The sequence below is a fragment of the Equus przewalskii genome, chromosome 7 (genome assembly GCF_037783145.1).
Source record: "Equus przewalskii isolate Varuska chromosome 7, EquPr2, whole genome shotgun sequence".
NCBI classification, from domain to species: Eukaryota; Metazoa; Chordata; class Mammalia; order Perissodactyla; family Equidae; genus Equus; species Equus przewalskii.
In genome coordinates, this window is record NC_091837.1 from 11,415,394 (window position 1) to 11,433,343 (window position 17,950).

At 48.8% G+C, this 17,950-nt stretch overlaps 1 protein-coding gene across 2 annotated transcripts in view; it reads right to left on the minus strand.

Annotated features, from left to right (window-relative positions):
* The window catches only part of MYO18B (myosin XVIIIB), a 250,417-nt gene that overhangs the window by 90,275 nt on the left and 142,192 nt on the right, over positions 1 to 17,950 (minus strand). For both annotated transcript variants that reach the window (XR_011541781.1, XM_070626960.1), the window contains exons 32-34: positions 14,362 to 14,472; positions 10,005 to 10,109; positions 4,566 to 4,718 (exon numbers count right to left, since the gene is read on the minus strand). Coding sequence is in view for 1 of the 2 variants with exons in the window: in XM_070626960.1 (XP_070483061.1) it covers positions 4,566 to 4,718; positions 10,005 to 10,109; positions 14,362 to 14,472 (369 nt within the window). In the remaining variant the exon portion in view is untranslated. The remainder of the gene's footprint in view (positions 1 to 4,565; positions 4,719 to 10,004; positions 10,110 to 14,361; positions 14,473 to 17,950) is intronic.

Genomic DNA, 17,950 nt, shown 5'->3' on the forward strand with positions numbered 1-17,950 from the left:
AGGGCAGGGACCTTGTTGTCTCCTCCACCTCCCTGCAGGCTGGCCTTAAATTCATCCCCCAGTGGAGACAAATGAATCCATAGTTGCCGAATGCATGCAGTTCTCTCATAGCTGCCTCAGGACCCCTACCCTCCCCGTGCACTTCCAGAGCAAACCTTCCTCTGGGTGATCCCACCATGGGCAGCGAGCTGTGAAGGCTGCAGGGTGTCCGAGTTTCTGAAGCCCTCGCTGGCTCCACCTCATCAGCCCCCTGCAACCTCCTGGGACATCAAGCGATGAGGACGCTCCACTGTAGGCAAAGGGCTCAGGGAGTTCACGTCGCTTGTCAAAGGTCACAAAACTAGCAGGCGCTGCATCCAGTTCACTTGACTCGAAATTCAATTAATTTTAAAATCAGTTGAACTAAGATCTGTCGCACTAATATAACCTCGCCATCATTTGTCTCATCTGCAAAACGGATGTATTGCCACTGAACTTGAAAAGGGGGGATAAATGAGGTCCATGATACCCAAATGCTGGCCCTAGGACCAGTATCAGAAGCCCCTGATGCGACCATTAAAATACTAAGTCCTGGGTCCCAACCCAGACTTAAAAAAAACTCTGAGGGTAGGATCCAGAAATCTGTGATTTTTTAATGGTACTAAGTTATCTGGTGTGCAGCCAAGTTTGGGGACCCTGAGACACCAGGGAAAATCCTAGAACATAGTAGGTGCTTGACAAAGGTTAACAGACCCATATTATGCAAACCTAGTTGCCTAAGTCTGAAACTGTTGGCACGCACAGCTTTCCGACACATACTGCTGTGTGCTCTTGGGTAAATTACTCAACCTCTCAGAACATGTTTCCTTATTAGTAAAATGGGTCAAAAAGTAGAAATATCCACCTCTTGGGGGTATGGCGAGGATTACCTAAATAATGTACTTATTGCTGCCACCCCGACCATCTGCAAGTCCCGTCTACTTGAACCCCAAGCTTGACCCCTCTCGCCATCTCCATCACCACTTGCCCAGGCAGCCAGTTCCTCTGGCCCAGAACAGTGCCCTAGCCTCCTAACGGCACCCGCTCCTTCCCTCCACGTTCCGTTCTCTGCACGGAAGAGCGACCTCTAACTGCGAATCGGATTATGCCCCCTCTGCTCAAAACCTCCCAGTGGCTTCTCTGCGCCCTTGGAATAAAATCCAGACTTCCAGGCTGTGCACGTCCTGGTCCCTGCCCGCTTCACCTTCTCAGGGTGGTTTAGCTGACCATCCAAGCTAAACGGGACCCCTTACGACTCCCTGCTCCAGACCCCGCTTATTTCCTTTATCACCTGAATTCAGCTGGGATGTAACCATTTATTTGAATCATCATTTGATTGTCTTCTGTTCCATCAGATGTAAGTTTCAGGGGGGAGGGTACCACACCTGTCTTACGGCTGTCCACGTAGACCTTGCACATTGCCTGACGCATAGTAGGTGCTGCATAATACTGAATGAATGAATGGATGGATGGATGAAGGAACAGGATTGTTCGGCAGCATACCCAACACTTGAGAGGCAATCAGCAGCAAAGCTAGCTCCCCACCCCCTCCTGTCTGCTCCCCCGCCTCCGTCAGTCCCTGGAGCCTTCAGGTAGAGGATAAACACCGTCCATCGGGGAGGAGATGCAGCGACGCCCAATGTCATCGCCACTTTATTTGATTATCTCCGACTCCAGCATCCGGGCCACGTGTGCTGGGAGCCGAAGCAACTGTACCCCGACCTCTGGTCCACGCCATCCCATCCTTATAACGATTTCTATGACAACAGTGACAGAAAGCCAAGGCTGTGAATTCCCTTTGATAGGAGGCGGATGCAGAGACGGGGAGAAGGACTTTCAGAAGAATGAGGCTCTTTGATTCAGCTCAAGGCGCCTCCATGAAACACCGCTATTTTCTGAGAACACACATTTTAACCCTGCAGAGGGAGATTTCTCATGGATGCTAAAAAAAGAAAGAAAAAGAAAAGGAAACAAACCCACCGTGGTTCCTTTTCGAGAACATTTATGTGTGGGGACGGGGAAGGTGTGGATACTGTGGTATCAGGAATGCTCCAGTGGGAGACAGGAGGAGCAAGTGGTCCCTGCCAAGGGGGCTGCATGAACCCTGGGTGCCTTGCCCCTGACCGAGGGCTCAGACATCCCTGCCCACTTGAGGCAAGTCAAGCCCACCTGGCTAGCCAGACAGACAGGAAGACGCAGGGTGAGGCAAAGGAACCCCCAGATCCTGCACTGAAGAATCATGAGCCCTGGGTCTGAATCCCAGCTCGGCCACTCACCTGCTGTGTTACCTTGGGCTCATTGCTTCCCCTCTCTGGACAAAATTTCTGCATCTGTAAAATGGGCACAACACCACTTCCCCTCTCCCCAGGGGAATCGTGAGGATTGAGTGAGGGGATGCATTCAAGACAGATGATTCTAGTTTTCGGACATGGCCATGAGGAGAAGAGAGTGGCCAACTGCCCCGGTTTGCCTGGCGCTGAGGACTCAGCCGAGACACAGGACTGTCAGTGCCAAAACCAGGACAGTTGGGGACAAGCCAAGATGGTTGGTCACCCTAGAGGAGAGTGTCTGGATGATGAAGACTGCTAAGAATCATAGAATTATCAAGAGAAAAGGGCCCTGATGTGCCTTCTGGTTTAACAGCTCTGCCCTTCTGGTCTTGTCGTGAGAAAAACATCAGACAAACCCAGCTTGGGGACGTTTTACAGGTTACCTGGCCAGTACTCTGTCAAGGTCATGACAAACAAGGTAAGACTGAGAAACTGTCCCAGACCAGAGGGTACCAGGCAGGTGTGACAGCTAAACACAGTGTGGCGCCCGGGGTGAGATTCTGGAACAGGAAAAGGACATTAACAGAGAAACAGAAATCAAGTCTGCTATTTAGGTCTCTGTTTCTTTTTTCTAAAACAGGTCTACTTTAGCTAATAATCTGTATCTGAATCCTTTCATTTTACAGTTGGGAAAGTGACACTAGAGGCAAAAAGCAGTGGAAGTCTGGATCCAGTTTCTAACACCTGGAGCTAAACCCTGCTGCCCCCCGCAGACTTCCTGGGGACTGCTGACTCTCAGAAGCTTCTCCAGAAGGAATAGAGATGAGCACTGGGTTTGGAGTCACAGAATGTGGCTTGAGGCCCGGCTCTGCCTTTAACTGGCTGTGTGACCTCAGGCAAATCCCTCACCCTCTCTGTTCTTTGATTTCCTCATTTGTCAAAAGAGGAGGATGCGCCAATTGAATTCCACAGGAAGGCATTTATTCAGTATTCCTGATGTGCAATGGACAGGATGGGCGTCATCAGAGGCGAACAAAACAGAGTCCTGCCCTCAGGAAGCATAGAGTCTTGTTCAAGAGTCAGTCCAATGTGACCCAGGTGAGTTTCTGGGGATATTCTGTGAAGATAAAGAAGCCCCCGGCCATGTGGCATGACAGAAGCCCAGAGGAGGAGGAAGACACGACGGCAACACTCAGAGAAGGAGAAACGGTGAAGGCAGATGGAAATGCTCGTCTCCCCACACTTGGATTCAGACGGTGGTTTATCCGAGGGTGGGGTGTGCGTACGTTAGAAGGACACCAAATGCATGGACGCAACACCCCCAGCAGGGCCCCGAGCCTCTGTGTGTGTGTCCAGCTCCCCGGGGGACAGCCAGCACATCCTGAGTGTCATTCTGCTCCGGGCCGTCTCTCCCCAAGGCTCCCCTCACACTGTGGGATCTGCCCATCACGCTTCTGCACACCCACCGCCCCGGCCACCATGGCCGCACCTGGCACATCTCCTGAGGTCCCCAGCTCCTGCCTGGCCTCATTTCCATCTTCCCTCAGACTCACTGCTCTGGTCCTCCTCTGAGTCAGCCAGGGATGGTGGGCCCAAGCCCTGAGTTCGAATCCTGGCTCGGCCACCTTCTAGCCGTGTGACTTTGGGGGGTCACCTCCCCTCTCTGCCACCCAGTCACCTCACTTGTGAAATGGAGGTTATGATCCTCACGTCCCTCAGTTCTCCTGAGAACTCAGTGCAACATTCTGTACAGAGTACCCGGTACATGGTGGGGGCTCCAGAAGGGAGCAGCCACGGACCAGCATCCCGTCGTGGTCGGTATCACTAGCCTCCCAATAGGCAGGCACGTGGCTATTTTTGTTATTGTTGTCATTAGGGGTAAGCTTTGCATTATTAGCACTATTCCCATTTGTTTCATGCCCAGCCCGGGTGGTCACCAAACACACACACACACACGCACACACGCACACGCACACACACGCACACATGCATGTGAGCTGCACTCAGCCATTCTGCCCCACGGCCCTGTTCTGCCCAAGCCCTCAAGACACATTTGACCTCAGCCCTGAGAAAGAAACAGAACCCCTCAGTCATTTGTAAACACCTCCCCCTCACCTACCACCTCCAGGGGACCTACCGAGCCCCCGGGGGCCCCCATCGCCCTGCAGGTCTGTGAAGGTCGGAGGTCAGCACTGTGGCCATGTCCCTTCCCGGGATGGGGAGCCATTCTTCCCCCACTGCTGGCTGCAGCTTCCTCTGCAGCCCAGCAGCACCCACCTGGCTGTGCACTTTCTCCAGCTCCTCCTTGCTGACCGACGTCTTGCTATCCTCCATGGTCCCCAGAAGGAGCTGTACGTCCGACAACAGTGCGTGGGTCCTTCTGAGGTCCCTCCGAAGACGCTTCTCGACGTCAAAGTCCCGATGGCCAATCTGGAAGCCAAGGGAGGGCTCTTGTGAGCTAAGACAGCAAAGCAGTGGCCCAAATCCTAGTTCTCTGGAACCAGGCCCCCTGGATTTGAATCCTGCCTCCACCACTCACACTGGGAGACCTTGAACAAGACCCTTCTCCTCCCTGAGCCTCAGTTTCCTCATCTGAACATGGGAATGGCATCAACCACACAGGGCTGCTGCGAAAATTAAATACGGGCTCAGCTTTGTGCCCGACTCATAGGAAAGGCATGAGGAAGATGAGTTGCCGTCATTGCTGTGATGGCAGCCTGTGAGGACCCGAAGTCATTCTGTCTCATCTTTAATTGCATGAAAGTCCTCAGTGGGGCCTCTCCTCACCTCGCGGGAGCCCGCCTGCCCGGTGAGGCCCTCTGCTGGCAGAAGCAAGAACCACAGTCACCCTGGAGGGAAGGGCCTGGCTAGTCCAGGAGGGGGCCGTTATTCGCGCTATTAATCTGGGTGCTGGTTTGAGGAGTTCATGAAAATTCATTGAGCTGTACAGTGGGATACGGCGTGCTTCTCTGCGTGTGTGTTACACTTCGGTAAAGAGTAGTAAAAATCGCTTGCTGCATTTGAACGTCTCAATCAAGCTTTTTTGTCTCTCGAGCTGGTCCCTTGTGCCAGTTTAAGGACGGGTAGATGAGGTCATTTTCAGCAGAGGGAGCTTACCCAGAGGAGAGCACATTCCTTCCCCTAGAATCCTGAATTTGCAGGCCCTGTACTCCAAGCAAACAGTTGTCAGGTGGCTCTTGAGGAAGCCACATTCTGGACTTGGCACCAGGAGGGTGACCACTCTCAAAGGTCAACAACACAGGCAGAGACAACCAAGGGAGACACAGAGTCACAACAGGGGCCTGCCGTGAAACCCCGACAGCCTACGGTCTCCCCTAGAAACAGGGCATTGACTTAAAAACATTGGGCTTGCGTCTCTAAAAGAGCCTGACAGTCCCCTTCTCTTCAGGGGACCAGAGGAAAGAACACAGCGTCATCAGTCAGGTGGGGAGCTTCCAAGAAAATAGGATATAGGTGTCTCAACCGTGGGACCCAGTTTCTATACACCTAGATATCTGTGTCCCTACACCAAGTGCAAACATTTCCTGGGAGGCTCAGAAGGCCCCAGAATATTCTAGAAAGAATGTGGGATTTAGAAGGAGGTGACCCAGGCTTTACATCCTGGCTCGCCATTGGCTGGCGGGAACTGTGGCTGAGTCATGCGACCTTTCTGAACCTGAGTTTCCTTTTCTCCAAAAGAACAAAAAGAAAAAAATTCTCTATCCTCCATGTCGAGACAAGACAAGGATCAGGTGTGATAATGGATTGAAAGCATTTTGTACGCTGTCAAGTGCTTTACAAATATAAAGGATTATGAGTATTGTTTGATGACCCAGAATGTACTTCTCTAGATTTTGCCTTATTATTTCTCTAGCACGAGTTTCGAATTCTTTGAAAAATGAGTTGGTTCTTAGAATACAGCCTCTTTATGCTCTGATGTACGGCTTTGCTCAGTTTAAAATGCTGGTCTAATATATATATACACACACACACATATTCTCACCTGCTGAGCGGAGGACTGGGAATCGTGCCAGGCCCTTTGTCACGTGTTATTGCATTTAACTCCTGTGACAATCTCTTAAAAATAGACATTATTGTTATTGCCTTTATAAAAGTAGTAATAGCTTACATTTATGGAGGGCTTTCTAAGTGTCAGACACTGTTCTAAACACTTTACGGATATTAACATATTTAGTCCTCCCGATGAATGTATGGGGTGCGTAGTATTATGATTCTCATCCCACAGATGACGAAACGGAAGCTCACAGAGGTGAAATAGTTTTGCCCAAGATCACACAGTTAGTAATAAGTGGCAGAGTTAGGATATGAACCCAGCTTTTCTGACAGCAGAGAGGTAATTTGAGTAAAATAGATGATGAGAGAAAACAGCGTTATGAAGACACAGGGGAGCGTCACCCAGCTCAGGCTGGGAAGGGTCAGGAAGGGTCTGAGATAAGCAGGAGCTGGGTGAGGTTCAGGAAGAGCACTGCAGGTGGAAGGCACTGCATGGGCGAGATAGAGGGCCAGGAAACTGTCTTGTACATGCAATTCTGGGTGATTAGCATCAGGGTATAAAACATGAGGGTGGGCCAGGTCACAGAGCGAGAGAAGTTGCCCGGAACCAGCTCCTGCCTTGTGAGCTGTGTGGGGCTCTTAAGTAGGTGCTGTCCTGGGGAAATGGAGGTACAGCTGAAAAAATGAATACAGAGAGGGTAAGTGATCTGCCTAAGGTCACACTGCTACTAAGGGGCTGCCCAGGGATTTGAACCCAGGAAGCTCAGCGTTAGAATGCAAGTCTCTAACCACTGCACCACAGCACCTGGTGGAACCTGAATCCCACTTTATTAACTTGAGCCCAGGGTCTTTCCCATGATTGCATTCAAACAGTGTGCTTTGCATCTTTCTTATTTTTGTGTGTGTTCTTGCTCTGCATATATTCTAAAGTGCCTTTAATCCTGCTGTGGGGCAAGTTGGCATGAGGGACATTCCTTGATGTTGTCACTGACCATGCAGTAGGGATGGCTCAGATCCTACCGTCTTCACTGCCAGAGAGCCCCTAAAAATGCTGGCACCATCTCCTTTCCAGAGGAATTATTGCAAACAAAATTCACAACAAAATCTCAGACAAGTCATCCTCCCCATCATAATGAATTACTACGGGAGAGGAGGGCAAAAAAAAAAAAAAAAATCTCATTAGCTTAATGGGAAATAAATGTCATTCTGCAAGTTCACATTTTGCAGCATGAAGATTCAAATTTGGATAAATCTGGTGAATAATTAACCAATAAATCTAAATGATGTTTAGTGTTCTTGTGGGAAACTGTATTCAAACCTCAAATGTTTCACCATTTATCATGAAGGCAAATTGTTTGGGGCAGTTGTTAAATGTCTGTTGTCAAAGATCTCTCCAAATACTTTTAAAATACGACCTGGAAATGTTGTTAGGGATAACCAAGTCCCTTTACAGATGGGGAAATTGAGGCTTGGAGGGGAATGCGTGTTGCTGAAGGTCGCACAGTAAATTAGTGGCAGAGCTGGACCTCCCGATAACATTATGAAAAAATCAACACAGTCAACAAAAGTTGATTCTAGTTAACTGGACTTTAATTGCTTTTAAGCAGCAAGGTGCTAGATTAAAAAAATAAATAGGCTTTCGAATAATATAGACCTCATTTCAAATCTACCTAGACCGCTAACAAGCTATATGATCTTGGGCAATTTGCAATACATTTTGAGCCTCACTTCTCTCACATGAAGAAACTAATAATAACTATCCCATAGCACTGCTGTAAAAATTAAATAAAGTCTGTTAGAAAAAAATTAAGATTAAATACTTATCTACTAACAGAATAAAGACATGGTTTGTAGCTTTAGAACGAACAGTAGAACAAAAGGGATCACAGAAAATGTTATCAATCTGTCTAAAAGCAGGAAAGGAATAAAGAAAGAAGCAAAGAAAAAGGACAATAAACCAGCAAATACTAAACGCAAAAATAAGAGACTAGAAATAATTTCAAATATATCAGTCATTATAATAAATGTAAATGAACTAGATTCTCTTATGAAAAGTTAGAGACTAAAATATGGGGTTAAAAAGTATCCAGCTGTTTAAATGAAACACACACACACACATTTGGAAAGGTTGGACATGAAGGGATAAAAAAAAAGTCCTGCAGGCATCTAAAAAAAACAAGCAAAATAAAATAAGGCAAAAGCCATTTGTGGAGAAAAAGGGACACTATACAATAATCAAAGAAACAATCTACAATCTGCCAAGGAAATAAGGCAATAATAAATTTAGATGCACCTAAAAATATAACCTCAAAATACATAAAGAGAAAACTAAAACAGAATTATAAGCAAAACTTGGCAAAACCACAATAACAGTGGGAATATACCAGGACTCTTCCAGAAACAGTTCAAGCAGACAAAATCAAAGTTAATAGGAAGTGATTTTTTTTATATATTTTTAACTTTTCCTTTGTGGTTTGCGCTTTTATATTTGAGTATAATATTTAAATCACAAAATTAACAAGCTGATCCATTTGCCATGTGTAGAACCCTATTCCTCAGAACAGCTAGGATTCACTCATTGAATCAACTTTTTTCAAAATGCATAGTGAGCACCTATTTGTCCAGGCCCGGCTGCCCTAGATGAGCGTTTGAAGGGGGCCCACATTCCTTTGTGAACAAAACTAATGACTCTCAGGGAAGGTCTTTGATGGCAGGATCATTGCTAATTAAAAGACAATGAACGCATGTTAAGCAAATACATTAAAATACACTCCTGTGCTATTTTAAAGGAGATCATAGAAGCCACAGGCATACCTCTCCAACCTTGGGGTTTCAAGTAGCAGAAGAACAGGCAGAGAAAGGAATAGTTAGGGGCCGAGGGAGCATTTCCTCCCAACTCTGAAACTACGAGCTGGCCCTGTGCTCTGACGGCTGCCTTATTTACGGCAGCAGTTCTCTGTAAGGGGGAAGGTCGATTTTGTTCTCCAGGGACATTTGGCAACGTCTGTAGACATTTCTGGCTGTCACATCCGGGGGGGTACAGCTGGCATCTAATGGGTGGAGGCCAGGGATGCTGCTCCACACGCTACAAAGCCTGGGATAGCCCCTCACCACAAAGAATGATGTGGCTCAAAATGTCCACAGAGCTGCAGCTGAGAACCCTGCTATTCAGCGACGGCAACAACCCCACAGGCCCTGCCCTGCAGAGGCTCAGAGCGGTTAACCAGCTCGCCCAAAGCTGTGTAGACAGAAGTGGCCTGGGGAGTGCTTAAAGCCACATTTGCCTGACTCAGAGCCTCTAGCAAAAGTCTTGTTTTCACAAGGCCACTTGTGAGTACCCTGGCCATTCACATCCACCCCAGTAAAGCAAGGGCTGTCTACACTCTCACCCCGACAGCAGCTGAAGTGAGGCGGCCTCATCCGCCACTTCTGGCCCCCTCTGTTTAGACTCACAGGCTCTCCCAAGACCCTGCTTTGTGCAGACACTGGAAGGTCCCCTTAGAAGAGCCGGTGAGCGTGGGCAGGGACAGAAGTGATGGAGAAGAGGGCGCTGGAGAGAAGCAGGTGGAAGCCAGGTGAGGGGACTGGCCCTGGTTAGTCCTGAGACCCCTCCAGCTGGCCTCCCCACGAACCCGCCTCTCAAATAGGGCCCAGAGGCAGGGAATGTGTTCTCCCAAGTGTCTGCTGGTGTCCCCACCTTACCTGATCACAGAGGGTCCCGATCAAGCCTTCCAAATCCTGCTTCTCATGGAGGACCATCTGCTTCTCCTCATATTCCTGCTCCAGCTGCATTTCCAGCTGGCGGAGCTGCGGGCACAAAGGGCAGAGGCATGCATGGGATAAATGAGCTCCACTGGGACAAATACCACCAGGCAGGGACCCTCCGAGGAGCGAGATGACATGGAGCTCATGGCCCCTTGTCCAGCTCCAGAAAGGCTGCCCTAGAGATTGGGAAGGGGTGTCTCTGACAGAGAACTCAGGAGCCTTAAAGCTTGGGAGCCAGACAACTATGGGGAGAGCCGGCCAATTGTGGGGAGCCCCCTGCCCTTCACTGTGAAGCCCCCTCCCCCAGCTCCCTACCCGTTCCCTAATGGATGTCGCCTGCCTATGCCAAGATCTATTGACTATTTACAACTCTTGCCACTCTGACTTTTTAAGGTTCTGCACAACATTATGTGCAACAGAGCAAAATGCATCCATCTCCATTGATAAATATACAATGATGCAGTAAAAAAAAAAGAAAAGTTGCATATGAGATTATTCTGTGTTATGGACTGCATGTTCGGTCCCTCCGAAATTCCTGTGTTGAGGCCCTAACCCCAGTGTGACAGTATCTGGAGGTGGGGCCTTCGGGTGGTAATTAGATGAGGTCATGTGGGTGGGGCCCCCGGGCTGGGCTGAGTGCCCCTCACACAGGAAGAGACTCCACAGAGCTGGCTTCCTCTCTCTCCACCTACAACGAGAAGGCGGCCACCCACAAGCCAGGAAGAGAGCCCTCACCAGACCCCCAATCTGCCACCACCTTGGTCTTGAACTTCTCAGCCTGCAGAACTGTGAGAAATAAGTGTTCATGGTTTAAGCCCCCGATCTGTGATATTCTGTTATAGCAGCCGGAACCAGCTAAGACATCAGGATGAGCATCTCATTTACTTTACGGTCACTCTGATTGCTCAGTAATCCCGCAGCAAAGGCAGGCACTCCCCCGGAGGGAATACCCCGCGTTAGCAGTGCTTTTCTCACCCTCTTCCCCTCCACCCGCCTCCCCCGTATATGTTACCTCACCCCTTCCTCCTCCCTCTCCATCTTGCACTATCAAGAACCCTATTTCACAGGCGGGTAAAGTGAGTCAGAGAGGGGTTCTGAAGCACACACGCCTAAGTCAGTTGCTGCTGAGAGCAGTTAGCGTTCTCTCTCCTGGCCCCAGCTCCTCTGCCACCCCAGACGGCCATCCGCATTCCCACCCAGGTCACTCACAATTGATTTCCTGCCACCGTGAGAGACAGACTGAGCAGGGCAGTCGGCAGATGTGAAGTCGATGTGAGAGTCTGTCATAAGGAGAAAAACACCTTTCTCTGACCTCACTCTCTCTCTGTATAAATCTGTCCACGGAAAAGCCTCAGGAAGGTCTGGGTCACATCCCCACCTCGCCGGGGCCCTGGCTCAGGGCGCTCATCATGCTGTGATGCACTCTTGGAATGCACCAGAAATTGTGCAACCTTCACCCGAGGGCACAGCGGCAGGGACTGGGGGCCTCCATCTCCTGACACACAGGGGGAAATTATAATGATTGATGGCGACGTATGGAGAAAGCAAGTTCATTTCAAAACTCTCTTTTCAGAGTAAGAGATTCAAGGCCCTCTGCTCACGTCTGCTTTTAGAATGAAGACCGGAATAGCCAAAACTCATTTTGAAACATATACAAAATAATAAAAACTATCCATTAAGCAAGGCAAAGTTTTCTGGAGCGTGTTCCGTAGAATATTTCCACATGGTGTTCACAGGTATGATGTGGGGGGCTGCGGAGGGATGTCTGCGCTAGAATAAGTGTGGGAACCACTGAGTTAATGGGTTGTTCGGTGACGGACTTATCAGAGCCTTTGGGAAGCTCACATGCAGGAAGTGCTAAAGGATACAGCGTTGCCCAAGGCTGACTTCTATCAAGTGCTTCCTAAATTGTCTTCTGTGGTCTAAACATTTGCAATCTGTATATTGCAATACATATATTGCATGTATATATGTATATACATATATAGTGTTTTGGTTAAGACACTGGGCTTTGGGTCAGACAGGACTGAGATCAAGTTCTGGCTCAGCTACTTCCCAGCTGGGTGGCCTTGGGTGAGTCACTTCACCTTTTTGAGCTCCAGTTTCCTCATCTGTAGAAGCAGGACAATAAACCTTACAGAGTTCTTGTGAGGATTATGTAAGCTGACAGACATAAAGAACCCAGCCTGGTGCATGGCGCCCACTGGGAGTTCAAAGAATGCCACTCGTGTCCCCCAAATATGGAATAACAGAAAATAAGCAGGAACTGGCTGCTCAGTGATAACTCCAAGAACTTTCCAGTTTACAAGGCACTTACTCATCTATTTCGTCCTCACAATAGCGAAAGGAAGGGAGAATAGTTTCTATCATGGCTCCCATTTCACAGATCAGAAAACTGAGTCTTGGGAGGTTATGGGACTTTCTCGAGGGCACACAGGTCAGGCTGAGCCCCAAATCATAGACTTTCTCTCCAACCCTGGGGACCTCTGGGGGGATGCACTTGGGCCCTGAGGATGATCCATGTGAACCCCCAGAGGAACTGAGCCTTAAAGGGGCCCCAAAAGGAGTATATGAGGAGCAGCACTGACAGCAGATGTGGCAGCATCCACCACTGGGGGTGAAGAACAGGCTCAGTTCTTACACTCCCCTGGAGCAGGGACAGGGTACAGGGCAGTCCCATCTGCCCGAGGATGTGCCCAGCTAGCTTCCCATCCCCCAACGAGGTCTGACAATCACCAAGGCCCCCTCCAGCCCCACCCAGGATCATGCAGCACTGGGGGCTCTGCAGGGCACCCAGTCTTCTCTTGAGTAGGTTAATCAGGCCTAAGAGCAAACCAACCACCAGGCCGGCTCCCTGGCTAGTCTGGAAGGGCCGGCTGCCTGGAAATCCACACACATTGGCGCTGCTTGTTAGTTTCCAACATCCGGGGATTCTATTAGGAAACTCCGTGCAACGTTTCCCCATCGGTGATCTGCTTGAATCTGTGCTGCGACCCTGCCAGGGAGCCATTATGACCCTATTGTACAGATGAAAAAAGCGAGGCTTATGAGCAAGGTTACGGGATTTCTCCAATGTCCCACATTGGGTCGTTAATGGGGTTGGGACCTGATCCAGCTCTCCACGACTCCAAATAATATAGCAACGCTGGCTTTCTCGTGTGTCTTACAAACTGTCTCTGACTGACCAGCCCTGGATACAGAGCAAGGAGCCAGGGAGCGGATGGGATTTGGGTGGAAGTTGAGGGTTTAAAATCACTTCTCCGAGATCACACAGTGGTTAAGTTGAAGGGCAGGAGTCTATGGACCCCAACGCCCCAGTTCTCACCCCTACAGCCTAATGTCTCCACAGAGATACTGTATAGGGAGCGAATAATTGCGGTCAACTTTGGGAAATGGTCTCAGCCCCTTCCTGGAGATTCAGAATGCGCACCAGGCTAGGAAAGACCCGGAGAAGTCCTGCAGAGACGAAACCTGGCACATGAGGCCAAACCCTAAGCGTGCCCGCGATCCCGCTGTAAAGATTCATCTTACACTCACATCAGTCAAAGCATCGATAAAGATGTTTGTCCCAGCACCGAGTATAGTAACAGAACGTCAGAAACATCCTAAATGTCCGACAACAGGAGACTTGAGTAAGTTAGCGCACGCTCCTCCAGTGGACTCCTTGTAAGCCATTAAACATACGTTTGCTCTGTATTTACCGACATGGAAGCAGGCCCAGGACAGACCTCTGAGTGTAAACAGCGGGCTTCAAAACAGCATGACCCATTTAGGCAAAATGATATCTCTACGAATACACAGGTGTGTGGATACGATGAAAGAGAGAGACAAGGCAATATTTAAAAATAGTAATAACGATGATTTCTAGGTGGTGAGATTTCAAGGACTTAGCGCTTTTTTATACACTGTTTTAAACGTCTGCAAAGAGCTTGGATAAATGCAAGAAATTATGTGAGTTAGAAGGGAAATAGCCAGAAGGGACGGTCCCCTTCTTGAAACATCTATGATACACGTCCTCGCCCAAGGCATCAGCCGCATGGCATCATGGGCTCCTGGGAGAAATCGTGGGGTGATTGTGCTGGACAGTTCCAGAGGCTTCTGGAAGTTCCAGGACCATATTTAAGATAGATACCTCTGCGCAAGCACCCCTTCAAAGCACCTAGGGAGCTAAGTCGCAGGTGGTTGCAGAAAGCGCCCCATCCCCATACCCCGGCCTCCCCTTCACTCTAGGGAAGAGAAACAAGGCTGGACCCATCAGGGCCCAAGGGCGTGGCTGGCCTCACCGCTCACATACCCGCTTCTGGCAGGACTGGCGGATGTCCTCCAGCTCCTCCTCCTGGTCCTCACGGTCCTTCTGGTGCATCTGCTTCATCCTCTCGATCTCCAGCTCGAACCGCTGGCGGAGCTGAGGGGCAGCAAGGACAGAGTGTGAGGGTGACCCTCACTGACTCCCCAGGCCCTCCACGTCATCCTTGGCATCCCAATTGCATTATCCATGTTTGGAGTGCATGGATGAGGGTCAAGTTATCCTCCCAGGCCCCCAGGAAGGTCAGAAATGGTAAACAAACAGCCCCAAGGCTGCCTGTATCCCTTCCTGTGCTCGTAACAGGCATCACCAGTCAATCAGACTCTTTCCCACTGAGTTTAAATGTAGCCTCAGAATCACTCTTATCATTCTTAAAAATTTGTTATTCCTGGATGAGACATCAGTGATGGTTTTTAGATGGGTGGATAGGTGAGTGGACGGATGGTGGAACAAAATTTTATTTATGAAGATATGAGAGCCCAGAACGGGAGATAACTCGCCCAGGATGTTATGGACAATTCACCTCGACTCTGCCCAGTTCCCTTTCTCTGTAAAAAACAACCATCTTTGAATTCTGAGAACTCAATGAGATGATCCATGTAAAGGATCTAGCCAGTGCCTGGCATATAAACATTACTCCCTCTTTCCCCATTATCTTGAAAACAGAGAGAAAGGACCATCCTCTCCCTTCCTGGCAGCCTGACATAATTAGCTGTGCTCCCAGGAAGGAGATGAGCCTTTTAAATGAGAGCCCCCAAAACTTGCTCTGAGCAAAGAGTTGTGTGTGATGTTTAAACTGTGTGACATTGTATGAAAGGTTTTAGAACCGGTGACAGAAGTCATGGGTTCCAATTCCAGTTCAAGACGTCACTTTCTCGATCTGCATAACTGAGAAACCGCTCCAAGCTCTTGCTTCTCACATTTTGTGACACATTAGAATTACCTAAATGCATTTTTTAAAACTTTAAATTTCAGGGTTTCATCCTAGACCTAATGAATAAGAATCTCTGGGATGCAGGTCCCATGAATCTATACCTTCAAGCTTTCATTAGTCTGCACTCTTGAATGGGGTTCGTCCGTGAAGCACCATTTGGAACCGAAGCGTGTAGATGGGTTACATTGTAGAAACTAAAACCTTCTGATTATTTATTGCTCTGCCTGGCGTCTCTCACCAAGCTTCAGAAGGTTACAACTGCTGGCCCTAACATGGAAATTAAGTTGAGAAAAAACAATCTTGGTCTTTGAAAATGTTGATAATATTCTCTGCTGTGTACACAGGACTGTGGCAAAGCGTCTAAAGCAAAGAGGACGTCAGAGCTCCTATTACAGTTCCTGGCATGAAGCGGGCTCCCTTTAAATGTCAACTCCCTTCCTCGCCTCCTTTAAAATGACAGAGGTTATGGGAAGATAATCCAAAATGAGGAGCTTAAGCAAGTAAATATAATATTTCTTTTTCCTTTTTCTCTAGCCTCTTGGACACTCCTGACGGCTGCAATACCATTTATGTCAAGCGTATATGAGTTAACATAAGATTCCCTGGAAAAAGTGCTATATTGTAACCAATAAATATCTCCTGGATGTCTATAAGGACACAATGAACGCAGGATGAGGTTACGGGTGAGGCTAGAGACCGATGAAAGTGTTGAGTCAGCCTTGCCTCCCGAGTAAGTTGAGGGTGGAAACTTAGGAAGCCGCATTAACTTTCGGGTCCCTGAGGTCACAGGAGAACTTTCCTGCTTCGGAGCACCGAGTGGCTCCCTGGCGGTATCTTAAAGAGTTAACACCATTTTCCCAGGCGCTTGCTTTGTTCTTGACTCTGGGCTGCTATATGATGTTGCGCCGTCCTCCGTGTCCCTGAATGACCCACACAGAGATTCCCCTCCCTTCCTGAACCTTCACAGATTCACAGCCGGGGTGGAGGGGGACCAGGGGACTGACAAGGCTCTGACTTCATCTACCTCATCCTTCAGATGAGGAGACTGAGTCCAGAGAAAACAGGCGGCCTGCCTAATGTCATACAGACCATGAGCTGCCTCAAGGACCCTGTCTGGATGGGACCATGTTACAGCTCCTTAATGTCCCATGACCTTCCCACCTCCAGGCTGTTCCTCCTGCCCGGAATTCTCTTGGTCAGCCAACTCAGACCCATTTTTCAGCTTCAGTAAATGGCACTTCCTCCAGGAAGTCTTTCTTGGTTGTCTCCCCAACCCTGCTCCCCAGACCAGATCTGCAAGTTAAACTTGCCCATGACCTTCAGCATCAGCATCGCTATGCTGGGAGGGCGGGGACCACGTCTGCCTTGTTTACAGCTGCACGCTTAGCATCTACACGGTACCCGACTCAAAGTAGCTGCTTGATAAATACAGGTTGACTGCGTGAGGAAAGGAACTGTGTTTTCTGAACTGCTCAAGACTCTGGCCGTCCATGCCCACCATCCCCACGTCTCAATACTGAGCAGGCCGTGCCAAGGGAGTGGGGGTAAGTGAGAAGCAAGGGCTGGCACCCCAGTTTTACCCCCGCATCCCTCACCCTCACCCCCACCCCCGACTTCATCACTGCTGCTCAGAGGTCCCCACTTTACCCATTCACACCGCCTGGTCAGATTTTCTTGCAAAAGGGGCCCTAGCCTTAAAACCACTTCAAGATAATTGCGTCTTATGAAATCCTACATAAGAAGTTTATTCAGAGCTAAGCCTCAGAAAAAGTCTTGTTTACCCTTGAAGAACTGGTTTGTTTTCATCTAGGGGACAATAAAAAACATGTGTGTAACACATTTCCTTTTTCTCTCTGGCCACCAGGAACCTCAGAGCTAAAACTATAAAGTATGTAAGATCGTATGTTTTGTGCCCCTGTGTGTTAATTCACCATCCCCACTCCTCCTTAGCAACTAACTTATCTTGTGTTTTTCTGGTTCAGATTTTTATTTCTAATTTTTCTGTTTTATTATGCATGCATCTTATAAGCTGCCTCGAATTCTTTGTTGAACAAGGTGGGCATATAAACAAACAAGCAGATAAGTACTCCTGTGGTACCTCATTGAGGCTGCTGGTACTGGAGTATTTGATACCCCTACCTATTCCCCTTAGTTATTTTGCATTTCCCAGAGACGGTGCTCCAATCTTCCTCGAGGCCGTGCACATGGTAGGTATTCAAGGCCCTGTGGAGTCAGACGGTGCAGGCTCCAAGCCCATCCCTGCTACTTTCTCCACGTCTCTGAGCCTCAACTTTCACATCTGTAGAGTGGGGATCAGGCTACTCTCTCACCATATAAGGTGCTTGTGGAGATTCACGGGATGATACGTGGGGAGAGCTTAGGGCTGAGTCTGGTACACAGACAGTGCTCAATAAATGTCAGATATTGGGTCAACATTTATCGAGCACCAATGATGTACCAGGCCTCATTCTAGGCTCTGTGGGTTCCTGATAAGTAAGACCAACAAAAATCCTTGGCTTCCTGAAACTTATACCCGAATGGGAGAGAGAAGCATTGCACAAATTTTTAAAAAATATGATGGCAGGTACTATGAAGGAGGACAAACCAGCTCTGGAGACAGGAAGCAAATGTGGCATGGGGGTG